Source organism: Psittacula echo (genome assembly GCF_963264785.1).
Source record: "Psittacula echo genome assembly, chromosome: 3".
Lineage (NCBI taxonomy): Eukaryota > Metazoa > Chordata > Aves > Psittaciformes > Psittacidae > Psittacula > Psittacula echo.
Window position 1 is genome coordinate 124,529,352 of NC_137736.1, and position 13,417 is coordinate 124,542,768.

The 13,417-nt window shown below is 46.3% G+C and overlaps 1 protein-coding gene across 6 annotated transcripts in view; it reads left to right on the top strand.

The window, feature by feature from the left end:
- Positions 1-988: 988 nt before the first annotated feature.
- The window catches only part of PAK1 (p21 (RAC1) activated kinase 1), a gene marked incomplete at both ends in the record, with an annotated part of 29,005 nt that continues 16,576 nt past the window's right edge, over positions 989-13,417 (top strand). For 3 of the 6 annotated variants that reach the window (XM_080612715.1, XM_080612717.1, XM_080612716.1), the window contains 6 exons: positions 989-1,178; positions 7,503-7,603; positions 8,957-9,104; positions 10,223-10,260; positions 12,403-12,519; positions 12,812-12,986. In XM_080612715.1, coding sequence (XP_080468841.1) covers positions 989-1,178; positions 7,503-7,603; positions 8,957-9,104; positions 10,223-10,260; positions 12,403-12,519; positions 12,812-12,986 — 769 coding nt within the window. Of the gene's footprint in view, positions 1,179-7,454; positions 7,604-8,956; positions 9,105-10,222; positions 10,261-12,402; positions 12,520-12,811; positions 12,987-13,417 lie in introns of all 6 variants that reach the window. The other 3 variants (XM_080612714.1, XM_080612718.1, XM_080612719.1) reach the window with 3 other exon arrangements.

Consider the following 13,417-nt stretch of genomic DNA (forward strand, 5'->3'; position numbering starts at 1 on the left):
TAACTCTCAACTTTCCTTTGAGAACATAACACAGACAAATTCCAGCTTCCAGAAGGATCTGGCTGCAACCAGGCTGTGTCTGGAGTAGCGCTGATCTCATTTGGGTGGAACAAGCTAGTTGTTGCAGAATAAACCCGTTACCCTGTTCCAAAGCTTCCGTCCCTAAATCCTCACAGCGGGGATTATTTACTTAAGGATTTATGTGTGTGTTGGGGATCTGGCTTTGTTTGACCCTTCCAAACAAGAACAAAATGCAGTCAACTTGCTGGTGGTTTGAATTGTGCTTGGAGCGTGCTGCTACCACGGGAAGGCTGGGAATGGCTTGGGACCAGCCAAGGCTGTGGCATGGAGGTGATGTGGGTAGAGCTCTGGGACCAGCTGGTCAAGAGAGGGGTTCCTGCCCCTCTGCTGTGCTCTGGGGAGACCCCCCCTGCAGCCCTGATCCAGCTCTGGGGCAGCAGCACAAGAGGGACGTGGAGCTGCTGGAGCGAGCCCAGAGGAGGCCATGGAGATGCTGTGAGAGCTGGAGCAGCTCTGCTCTGGAGCCAGGCTGAGAGAGCTGGGCTGGGGCAGCCTGGAGAAGAGAAGGCTCCTGAAGGGGAGACCTGAGAGCAGCTCCAGTGCCTAAAGGGGCTGCAGGAAAGCTGGAGAGGGGCTTGGGACAAGGGCCTGTAGGGCCAGGCCAAGGGGAATGGCTTGAACCTGCCAGAGGGGAGACTGAGATGAGCTCTTAGGCAGAAGTTCTTCCCTATGAGGGTGCTGAGGCGCTGGCCCAGGGTGCCCAGAGAAGCTGTGGCTGCCCCATCCCTGGCAGTGATGATGGTGAATTCAAGCCACCATGTCTGTGTTAATATGAGGTTACAGGTTGGTCCGCAAATACCTATTGTGGTTCATTTGACAGTGTGTGATTCTGGTTTACAAAGCAATAAATCAAGCTTGTTGTTTCTTCTCTTTTTCCTATTCCTAGTAACGGCCTCCCCAACTGAAGATGTCGAACAATGGAGTTGAAACAGAAGACAAACCACCTGCTCCTCCAATGAGAAATACCAGCACTATGATTGGGTCGGGAAGCAAAGATCCTGGAACTCTAAACCATGGCTCCAAACCTTTGCCTCCCAACCCGGAGGAGAAGAAAAGGAAGGACCGATTTTACCGATCTATTTTACCAGGAGATAAAAGTACAGTATTTTGTCTCTTCTTCTAAACCTTGTGTTTGAATGTTGCTATGAATGACCTTAGTTGAGCACCTGATGCTCTGTGATGGTTTAGGTGTTAGAAAATGTGTGTGTTTGTTCCCTGCAGAGCTGTCTTGGTCATTTTGGGGTTTATAAGGTGCTGTGTGTAGATCTGGTTTTAATAATCATAGGATCATAGAGCAATTAGGGCTGAAAAGGATCCTCCAGTTCCAACCCTCCTGCCACGGACAGGGACCCCTTCCACTGGAGCAGTTTGCTCCAAGCCCCTGTGTCCAACCTGGCCTTGAACACTGCCAGGGATGGGGCAGCCACAGCTTCTCTGGGCACTCTCACAGTAAAGAACTTCTTCCTTGTATCTAACCTGAACTCCCCCTGTTACAATTTGAACCCATCACCCCTTGTCCTGTCACTACAGTCCCTGGTGAAGAGTCCCTCCCCAGCATCCTTGTAGCCCCCTTCAGACACTGGAAGCTGCTCTGAGGTCTCCACGCAGCTTCTCTTCTCCAGGCTGAACAGCTTTCTCAGCCCGTTTAATGATAATTAACCCTGCCACATTTAACCCATCCCACTTACTCTGTTCTGGGCTTCTCTTTTAATTTCTTGGGTTTTGCCTCTTCTCCTGAAATTATGAGAACAGTGTCCTTGAAAACTGGGACGAGCTCTGCCACTTCCCAGCCTGACTTGTGCAGAGTAGTCTTTAAAGTCATCTCTTTTGTACCGATTACAAGCAGGTCAATTAAATCTGGTTCTGGCAAACCCTTTGATGGGGAGCAGTGGGAGGTCTCTTGCTTGTTTTGCTGTTTTAAACAGCAAATAACATGAGTTCAGCGTGACCAACAGGCCATCTCCTGCTAGGCCTGTCATATGTCACTCCATGGTCATTTACTGTTGAGTGTTTGGGTCAGGCATTGCCTGCTTGCTGTTAAGAATAAGCCATTACTGCAGATTCTTGCACATTTCTTGTGAACTAAAGGAATTTTCTGGTGTTAGAGGGACTGTAACAGATGGGAATGGAGAGAGGAGCTGTGAACTGTACGTGAAACTCTTATTTTTAAGATCAGGGTATTTAAAAAACCCCTCACATGAATCTTTCGAAGGGATGTAAGAAAATAAAGCTCCATCTCCTAATTCCTGCTGGTTCCTTTTTATATCTGACCTATTTTTTAGAGTTGCTAATACATCAGCTTTCTGTAGAGTCTGCGTTGCAATGGTGTCTGGACAGAGGGTAACTGAAGTCAAGCCTACGTATCTTTATCTTCCTGGGCTTCAGGATGGAGTTTGCTTCCTTCGTTGTTATGAGTGAAAAGACAAATTGGTGTCACTGCTTTAAATAAGCAAGATGTAGGTTAGTTTTCTACAAAGTATCACAGCAGTCATAGAATCATAGAATGGTTTGGGTTGGAAAGGACCTTAAGATCATCCAGTTCCAACCCCTTGCCATGGGCAGGGACACCTCACACTAAACCATGGCACCCAAGGCTCTGTCCAACCTGGCCTTGAACACTGCCAGGGACGGGGCAGCCACAGCTTCTCTGGGCACCCTGGGCCAGCGCCTCAGCACCCTCACAGGGAAGAGCTTCTTCCTTACATCCAACTTAGACCCAGCTTTCTCAGCCTGTGCCTTTGGCAACTTTGGATTGTTTGAATCTGCAGTCCAGAAACCCATGAACTCAATGTTAAATGTTTGCCAGATCTTGGATAGAACTTGGCCTTAGGAGTATTAATCCTAAAAAGGTGCAAGATTTTTGTGTTGGCCTCCTTAAAGGATTGGGGGGCTTAAATTTATAAGCTCAGCAGTTCCAGACAACTAAAGGGGCTGAGAACATTGGGGCTGTTCAGCTTGGAGAAGAGAAGCTGTGTGGAGACCTCAGAGCAGCTTCCAGTGTCTGAAGGGGGCCTATAAGGATGCTGGAGGGGGACTCTTCTTCAGGGACTGTAGTGACAGGACAAGGGGTAACGGGTTCCAACTGAAACAGGGGAAGTTTAGATTGGATCTAAGGAAGAAATTCTTTACTGTGAGGGTGCTGAGGCACTGGAATGGGTTGCCCAGGGAGGTTGTGAATGCTCCATCCCTGGCGGTGTTCAAGGCCAGGTTGGACAGAGCCTTGGATGACATGGTCTAGTGTGAAGCATCCCTTCCCATGGCAGGGGTTGGAACTGGATGATCTTAAGGTCCTTTCCAACCCAAGCCATTCTATGGTTCTATGAGTACCTGAAATTTATAAGACAGTAGAAGAAATAGAATCCAAAGTGCTTGTTTGAACTGGATTGGAGAAGGGAGCTGCAGAAGTGAACGGTTTGGGTAAAATCAGCACAGACTGCCACTGAAGATGCCTGCGTTTGCTGAAGATTGGCCAACATGGCAGATGCTTCGAGATATGAGAGAGTTTTGTTTAGCCAAGCTCAGCAGAGCCTTCTGTTGCAATACACCTGCCCCAATGAGAGGGATTGCTTCTGTCTGCTAATTCCTGTCGAGCAAAAAATACCCTGAACACTGTCACCTTCGCTTCAGATGGGTTGGTTTTCATCTTATGAAAGCTTCTTCCAATCTCATGATGACAACTGAATTCTAAGTGCTTTCAGCTGCTTAAACATTAATGAAATTCCCAGGGTTTCAGACACCTCTTTGGTTTATGCCTGAAACATTTTGGGTGCTATGTGTTAGTTTGGCTGGACTCAAAGAGGAGTTGCTTTCCATTCAGTTAGAGGCAAATCCATGACCTTTGGATGTTTCCCCAGGAAAGCAGTGATTTGGGTTTAACCTCTGCTGGGGCTGCAAAGAGCCTGTGAAGAACTGAAATGCTCTGTGGTTTATTTTGCTAGTGAAGATGGATGCTGGCTTTCATGCTGTAGCCTAAGAGCTGCTGAAGTTGATGCTGTCAGTCCCATCGGAGAAGTGGTAGCTCTTTGGGCAGGAAACAGTGCTGGAGCAGGCACTTAATGAAGGATGGATGGGGAAGAAGGTGAAGGGGTTGTGCTTAATGTAGAGGTGCAGCTCAAATAAGTGGGGTCTTGCTGTGGAACCAGGCAACAGACCTGCTGTGGGCCCAGATCAGAGGGGAGGCCAACAAGGGGAGACATCCTGAGGGCATCTTCTACAGGACGCTGGGTCAAGAAGGCAATTCTAGCTGAAGGCTCTTTGGGAAGTGCCTTTTCCATTGTGCTGCCTCTGTGCATGGTCAGAGCCCTGGTTAAAGGGCACATAGGAGCTTAAATCCTGAGCCTCAGACATGTTTGCACACTTCCATTTAGCTATGGAAGAGCTTCTGCCTAAGAGCTCATCTCAGTCTCCCCTCTGGCAGGTTAAAGCCATTCCCCTTGGCCTGTCCCTACAGGCCCTTGTAAAAAGTCCCTCTCCAAACACAGAAGAATCTCTTCCTGCTTCTATCCTGCAGTGTATGTGTTGCACATAAACAGAGAGCTGGACTGACAAAGGCCATTATGTTATTTAATCAGGCCCTCCAGAACTGTTTTTATTGCTCTGCGTAGCTGAGGCTTGCTCAGGCCATCGTCTCCTGCTCGGGATAAATTAGCAGTCAGCAGTGATTTCAGTTTCCTGGTTCAACAGATACTGGAGCAGTTGATTGCAGAGACATTTATTGGCATTTGGGTGTGTGGCAGGAGCTCAGGCTGCCTGAATGTAGAACTAGAAAACACCAAAGTGTATTGACTTCTGGAGAGCACCTTAATGCCCTTAAGCTTTTTTAGGGATACATTCAAATCTACTGCGGCAGTTATTCTGGACCACACGTGGTTGTGCATCATCCAGGCAGCACTCCTGCATAGCAGTGCTAGTACAGGTTCCCTCTTCTTCCTCACCTGAATGATGGGCTTCTAGGCTGAGCTGGCACCTTACTCATTAGCATGCGGGAATGGGTTGATCCTGTAGAGAGGGCTGTAGCATATGGTGCCTCTGATGGCTCTCTCTGCATCTCTTTTCCTCTTGCTTTCCATCCATCGCTAGTACATGCAGCTTTTTCTGTGTACCTGCTGGATGCAGCTGCTTGTCCCATTTTTGGCAGGGCTCTGTGCTGCAGATGCTCACCGTCTGCTAACCAGCAGCTGCTCTGTCTGCTTCTAGTTCCCACTCTGTGATGGCTCCTCCAGCCTGGCAGCTTTCTCTTCTCGTTTTCCTTGCCAACTCCACTGCTTTTCTGTGATTCAGCTTCCCCCATCCCATTTGTTTGAAAGAGGGATCGAAAACAATCTGTTCCATCTTCATGTCCCACATGGAGCATCTGATCCTGCTCTTTCTCCAGAATTACTCCGTGCAGTAGGAATGACACACAGAACAGTGCCAGAGCTGGAGCTGAAGGAAATGGGATGCCCCATCCCTGGCAGTGTTCAAGGCCAGGTTGGACACAGGGGCTTGGAGCAAGCTGCTCCAGTGGAAGGTGTCCCTGCCTGTGGCAGGGGTTGGAACTGGATGAGCTTTAAGGTCCCTTCCAACCCAAACCAGTCTGGGATTCGATGATTCAGTCCTTTGGGGTGAGCCCTGACCATCTGTACACAACTCACCACCAGCAGTGCCTTAAATAAGTGCAATGTTGAGTGTTATCCTCACAGGTTCCCGACATACCTGGGCTTTGGCATTCCTGCTGCCAACAATGCACTGAGGAATGCCAGCCATGAAACAAATCCTGTTTGGCTTGCGATAAAAAAGGTAACAGCTGGGAAGCAGAAGTGGTTTAGTCACTTCTCCAGGCTCTGCTCATTTTGTAACTGCAAGCAGCAGCAACTCCATGTAGAATGTGGCTCTTTCTCAATCTGATCTCAACTTGTTGAACACAGTAACTATGAAAACGAAAGTGGAGTCCTTAATATGTGGTGATTCTCCTTTTCCTGCCCATGGCAGGGGGGTTGGAACTGGATGATCTTAAGATCCTTTCCAACCCAAACCATTCTGTGATTCTATAGATGAACTTAATCCAAGGCATAATGATAATCTCATTTGGAGACGTGACTTTAAAATATGCGGAGTGCATCTGCTTTGATTTACTGCCTTTCCTGTTTCTTTGTGACTTCTGCTCCTCACCTGGCCCATTCTGCCGTGTTGCTCTGCATCTTGTAAGCGTCTTATTGAAACCACATTTAGTTCATTTTGTGAGGTGGAAAATACAACTGGCTTTGCTCATTTGCGATTTGTAGCAGATACATGTTATATTTGGGGTTCTTCATAAGAAGCAGCTTGAAGGAAGCCATTAAAAAACATTAAGACCCTGTCTTAATATGAGGTGAGTGTATATTTAACAGCCCATAATATTTTGGTTTTTTAAAGTAGCTTTAGACAACATATCAAAAAATGTGTTCAAAACTGCATGGCTTCCACTTACGCCACTGTAGTGCTCTTGACTCTGACCTGTGTAAGTCTGAGTGAATGTTTTAGGTACATAGTGCTTGTGCTGTTGAGTGTAGCCCAGCTGGTTGATACTTGACATACTGAAAGTACAGTTTCCTTGTCTTGTGCTTGTCCTGTGTTAATTCATAGAATCACAGAATGGTTTGGGTTGGAAAGGACCTTAGGATCATGCAGTTCCAAGCCCCCTGCCATAGGCGGGGGCACCTCACACTCAACCATGGCACCCAAGGCTCTGTCCAACCTGGCCTTGAACACCGCCAAGGATGGAGCATTCACAACCTCCCTGGGCAACCCATTCCAGTGCCTCAGCACCCTCACAGTAAAGAATTTCTTCCTTAGATCCAATCTAAACTTCCCCTGTTTCAGTTTGAACCCATCACCCCTTGTCCTGTCACTACAGTCCCTGATGAAGAATCCCTCCCCAGCATCCTTGTAGCCCCCTTCAGACACTGGAAGCTGCTCTGAGGTCTCCACGCAGCTTCTCTTCTCCAGGCTGAACAGCCCCAACTTTCTCAGCCTGGCTCCATACAGGAGGTGCTCCAGTCCCTGATCATCCTCGTGGCCTCCTCTGGACTTGTTCCAACAGTTCCATGTCCTTTTTATGTTGAGGACACCAGAACTGCACACAATGCTCCAAGTGAGGTCTCCCGAGAGCAGAGCAGAGGGGCAGGATCACCTCCTTCGAGCTGCTGGTCACGCTCCTCTTGATGCAGAACTTTGCATTCAAAAACCTGTTGCTTTGTGTCACAGAACTTTGTTTTTTGTTGTCCATTTGCTGTGGCTGCTCTGAAATGAGGTGACCAATTTCTTAAACTTGCTGTTTGTCTGCCCCAAATCAAATCCTATGACGAGCAAAAAGGGGGGATGGTTGGGTTGGTGAATTGGAAGCTATTGGGAAGGTTTTAATTCTTGCTGCACTTATGGCTTGTTCTTCTTGTCTCTTCCAGCTAATAAAAAGAAAGAGAAAGAGCGGCCCGAGATCTCCCTCCCTTCAGACTTTGAGCACACCATTCATGTGGGGTTTGATGCAGTCACGGGGGAATTCACAGTAAGTGAAGCTGGAGGAAAAGAGAACTCTGTGGTTTGGCATATTGCTGTGAGGAGCCATTCATCTTTCATGTAGTGATGCTGGAAAGGCTATTACCATTGTGTAGTTTGATCTCCTTTGAAACACATCGGCAGAGGTTACCCACTAATTCCTGCTGAGAGACTGTTTGTCAGACTTGGCACATCTCAGGAGCCCAGGCTGCCAGCAAACTTTGCCTTTCCTGTTGTTTTGGCTCATGTGAACAGCAAAACATAGTATAGCCCTCCTCCCTTCGCCTCCCTTCCTCTTACAGAGCTGGATTAGGTCGACAGCATAGTCTGTGTCCACCAAGTGGGGTTCTGAGAGTTCCCCTTTAGGAGACACACAGCCATGTATAACTGCTGATGACAAAACATGTGTGTGCTGTCCTAAGGCAATGTCACATGCTTTTATGGCTGTTTTTATTGACATGAAAAATACTATGACCACAGAGTTGTATTTCATCATCTTATGCTTCTTAATTTCATTCTGAGATAGGATTTTATAGCAGCAGCAGTTGTTTGTGAGCAAGCTGGTTTTACCGGGCTTTATTATGCTTCTTTTCAGGCACTTTGCTCTCCTTCCTCACCTCATTCATGTGTACAGTTGTGTTTTTCATGTCAGCCTCTAGACTTGCCCAGGTTAACCTAGATGTACCCAAGTGGTGCATCCAGCATCCTTTTGAGCAGGGAGGGTAACTTTATGCCAGTCACTTGCCACTTCATCTCTACAGACTTATTCTTGCTGCTGCTGAAAGGCACAAGTCTGGTTGTACTTCAAATGTGTTTGTTTTCTGGCTGAAATGATGTCTCTGTAATGAAATTCTGAGCTTCATATGTGAAGTTAACATCTCTGCATTCCCAGCACTGGTTACAATAGGCACCAAACCACTATTATCAATGAACTCTAGTGCTGTGAGAAGACACAAATGAATGTTGCATGTCCATTGTGCTAGGTGCTACACAGTATATGTTCTATAGACTTCCTTGGATATATGTAAATCTGTGTGTATAGTATGTGCATAAAGGTTTTGGGGTTTTTTGGGCTTCATGCTCTTCCTGAACTGCATCATTTGGGTCTGCTCCTTTCTGGGTTTTGAGCTTTGGTCTTCAAAGGACCTGGGACTTGCCCACAGCCTTGTGAGCAGAGTTGTGTTTGCATTTCTGTGTAAGGAAAATGTGACTTGTAACTCCTTCTCCTCTCCTTCTTCTCCTTCTCCTCCTTCTCCATGTTTCCCTCAGCACAGTGTAGGTATGGTACAACTCTAGTGGGTATCTGTGTGCTGTGACCATGTTGGTCACTATGAGCTAACAAAGTCCATCAATCTCCCCACAGGGAATGCCAGAGCAATGGGCACGTTTACTGCAGACTTCCAACATCACCAAGTCGGAGCAGAAGAAGAACCCTCAGGCAGTGCTGGATGTGTTGGAGTTTTACAACTCCAAGAAGATCTCCAACAGCCAGAAGTACATGAGTTTCACAGGTACGTGCTGATTGTTTCATATGGCTGCATTGTCCAGCTTTCTATTAGTCACTATAGGTGGGGTTTCCTTCCTTTAATCAACAAATACATCTGTCTTATCAAGGAAGATGTGAGTGAGTGGCTGCTCAAGCATCCCTCTTCCTTCAACACGTTGTTTCGTTGATCCTGATGCCTAACATAGCTGCAAAAGAGGAGTCAGTCAACTGGCCAAATCCCCAAACCACATAGGTTTTCAGAAGCTTCCAGCTGGAAGGCAGATCCCAGAGTGCTGGAATTGAGTTCCCAGTGATCCCTGGACAAACAGGCAGCTACATTTTGCACCAGTTCCACTTTCCCAGCATTGTGTGTGGATGTTGCTTCACGCATGCTTGGGATGAGCTTTGCTCCCATGTTCCATGATTGAGGACCCTTCAGCTGCCAAGTGAATTGTTTATTGCTGGCTGGATTCCTCTAAAAATCAGAGCTGCCAAAGTTTTGTGCCTTCTTTGTATGGATTACCTGCCCACTGGAGAACATCTCCATCCACCACTCCTTTTCTCTTTCAACTGTAACTCATTCCCTTTATATTAAGCTTTGGCTCTTTCAAGAGGATAGAGCCATGTCACCCGAACTGGTATTAATTAGAAAGGCTCCAGACAGGGATAAAAGCACAAATCTTCCCTGTATGTGTTTGAATAGTCAAACAAGAAGCCCATCAGTTGACTCGTGGGTTCCTCTAATTCTATTCCAGGAAGCTGAGGTGGCTGAGAGTGAGCATCTTGCAGGTCTCAGGCTAGCTGCAGTGCCTCCACTGATGATGTAGCCCATTGGAAAGATTTTGCATATATGGATGGGGACAGTATTCATTCAGGTGTTGCTCTGGGAAGTTACACCCTCCTGCAGCAGGGATTTGGGGCTCCTGCATTTATCTGTAGTGTTTTTTACCCTCTATTCCCATTTTTTTTGCCCTCTGTTCCCATATCTGCCTGGTGTCAGCTTGTTCTGGGAATCTGAAGGCAATGCCAAGGTTTCAGAGCAGCCTTTTTTCCTGCCCTTTCCAAAGGGAGCTTGTCCTTTCCTCCTCTCTGCACTACTACTGCATTACAACTCATTTACAATGGCTTTACTATCTCTTTCAGATAAATCAACAGAGGATTACAATTCATCAAATACATTGGTAAGCCTGATATTCACATTCTGTCTCGGGTTTGGGGGTTAAAACCTTGCATAGAGTAGTTAACCACATGTAAACTTCTAGTTTGCTTAGTGTTTTAACATCTGAACTATATACATTTGTATAGTGAAGACCTGTTTATAAACCAAGACATGTGCCCTGCACCTTTTCTAACAACTAGGGGAGAACCAAGTAAGCACAAGTAGCTTTTATTAGTGAATAATGAATAGAAATTAGGGAATTAATGAAGAGAAATAGTTATGTTTCCGTAGAAGTCAATCTGTTCCTATGGCTAGAATCTTACATCCACTCCGTGTCAGGTTTTATGTGTCTCTATAAACATCTCTGATATAAACCCCAATTAATTACTAACCCACAACATCTGATTGACCATAACTAATGTTGGTTACTGTTGATTAACCAAACTGATCTCCAGCAGAACAGGAAATAAAAGGTTCTCCTCTCTGCTCGACCTTTACTCTGTCCGGACCAGGGCAGGCACCACTCTGTTTGCTTTGTTGGATGCAATACATTTATGTGTATGAGAGATGGAAGAAACCAAACTTAATCAGTTAAGATGAGTCATAAACCCCCACAATTCCCTCATCTCTTGCTTTCTCACTGCAGTGCCATTATCTGGAGTTGACTGGTTCTGCTCCCTTCCACAGGCAGCGTGTTCAGATCTGATCATTTGGGACTATCTATGAAAGGGAAAGGAGAGTTTTTGCTGTTGTTCATTCATTGTACATCAGTCCTCGGGAGTTTAGAATAGCTGAGGCTGTTGGATTTTAAAGTAAACCCTGAAAAAAGCAGTAGTTGCCAATGTGCTAAGATTGTTTTTGGAAGACACTGGATAACCTTTAGTTTTGGGTATATTCTGGTAGAAGGTGTCCCTGTCTGTGGGAGGGGGCTGGAACTGGATGAGCTTTAAGGTCCTTTCCAACCTAAACCATTCAGTGATATTCAGGAAATAGGTTGTTTTTCTTGTTGCTTTTAACAGGTAAAGCTTTTGTGTTATGTCAGGAACACTTTAGCAATGATATGCCCCTCTACTCTGCTCTCGTGAGACCTCACTTGGAGCATTGTGTGCAGTTGTGGTGTCCTCAACATAAAAAGGACATGGAACTGTTGGAACAAGTCCAGAGGAGGCCACGAGGATGATCAGGGGCTGGAGCAGCTCCTGTATGGAGCCAGGCTGAGAAAGTTGGGGCTGTTCAGCCTGCAGAAGAGAAGCTGCGTGGAGACCTCAGAGCAGCTTCCAGTATCTGAAGGGAGCCTACAAGGATGCTGGGGAGGGACTCTTCATCAGGGACTGTAGTGACAGGACAAGGGGTAACGGGTTCAAACTGAAACAGGGGAAGTTTAGATTGGATCTAAGGAAGAAATTCTTTACTGAGAGGGTGCTGAGGCACTGGAATGGGTTGCCCAGGGAGGTTGTGAATGCTCCATCCTTGGCGGTGTTCAAGGCCAGGTTGGACAGAGCCTTGGGTGCCATGGTTTAGTGTGAGGTGTCCCTGCCCATGGCAGGGGAGTTGGAACTGGATGATCTTAAGGTCCTTTCCAACCGAAATTATTCTGTGATTCTATGATTCTATATCAGGGTGCTGGTGACTCCAAGTATTACAGGTTCAGTGAAATACTATGTTGCTTTACCCCTCTTACACAGAGAACTTAATTTTGCCACTCTTTTCCCCTGCCACTCTTAGGGAAGCGGTGATGCATGAGCAGAACTGTTCTAGTGGGTTGAGGATCTCACCAAGTGTATTTTGAGATGTTGATAGTGTAAAGATGCCATGAACTTCAAATCCAGCTTCAAATTTAGAAGGTTAAAAGTGACTTTCTTTTCTAATCGCAGCATTGCAAAAAAAAAATCCAGGTAATTTTCTAAACCACTTACAAAGCTTAAAAAAAAATCAGAATTTTTCATGGTTTTTGTGAAATTTTCTTTTAGAAAGCAATTTTAAAAGGGATTTGAAAAGATTTTACCAGGTTCTGCTTCCAAATTCTCTCCTGAGCTCAGTCACCATCCCAAAGCTGATGATCACTCAACCTCTCAGATTTTAGAGAACACATGAAGATTTTAATGCTAAGTCAAGCAGTTAAAGATTTCTTTTTCCTATTTGCTGTTTGTGTGACCACATGCAGAATGTGAAAGCTGTCTCTGAGACCCCTGCAGTGCCCTCAGTGTCTGAAGATGAAGATGATGAAGATGATGCAGCTCCACCCCCTGTGATAGCTCCACGGCCTGAGCACACGAAATCCGTGAGCAGAAATACTCCCTTCAGCCCCCACCACTGCAGGCAGAGATGTGTCTTGACTATGGTCCCTCATCCATGATGCTGAGCCCTTCTTGGGGGCAGGAGGGAGGAGGTTGGAGCTCTTCCTTCTGGCTCAGCACCTTTGTTTTATCACCTGTTTGGGGGGACAAGAGAGTCCTTGCTTACTTCTTAATGAAGTAGCTATAGAAATGCAGCCCTGACAGCATCAAGAACAAGAACAATATGAATAGAAGTGTTTAAATCTTCATCTAACATGTTTCTCTCAACCAAACTAGATCTACACCCGCTCTGTGATAGACCCGCTGCCTCCTCCTACCAGAGATGTGGCCACCTCTCCTATTTCTTCTCCCTCGGAAAACAGCACAGTGGCACCCGATGCGCTGGTCAGGAACATGGAGAAGCAAAAGAAAAAGCCAAAAATGTCAGATGAGGAGATCTTGGAAAAATTAAGTATGTTCCTTCCTTTAAATTCCAGGTCCTGCTGGGTTGGTTTCTCAGAACTTCCATAAGCTGCAGTGTTTTGACAGTCCCATTTTGAGATCCTTTACTGATGACGTTGTGTTGTGACTGCGTGCCAAAACTGGGGGCAGATGTAAGGAGGGCGCATAAATGTAAGCTGAGCACCTGTGATGCCAACTGAAGTCCCCAGGGAGTTAGAGCTCCTCAGGCTCTGCAAAACAAGCCCTGAATAAGTAACATCTACTTAACTGTGAGGTGTGAGTTTGCTCTTCATGATATTCTGCAGCTCTGGAGTGTGGATATTGCAGTGTTAGACAGAAAGTGTCTAAAAGATGGAGAGAAAATGCATCCCATCCCTATGTTCACCTTCCACAACACCATGGTATCAAGGCACTTGGTTATTCTTAAGTGCCTTAACATTG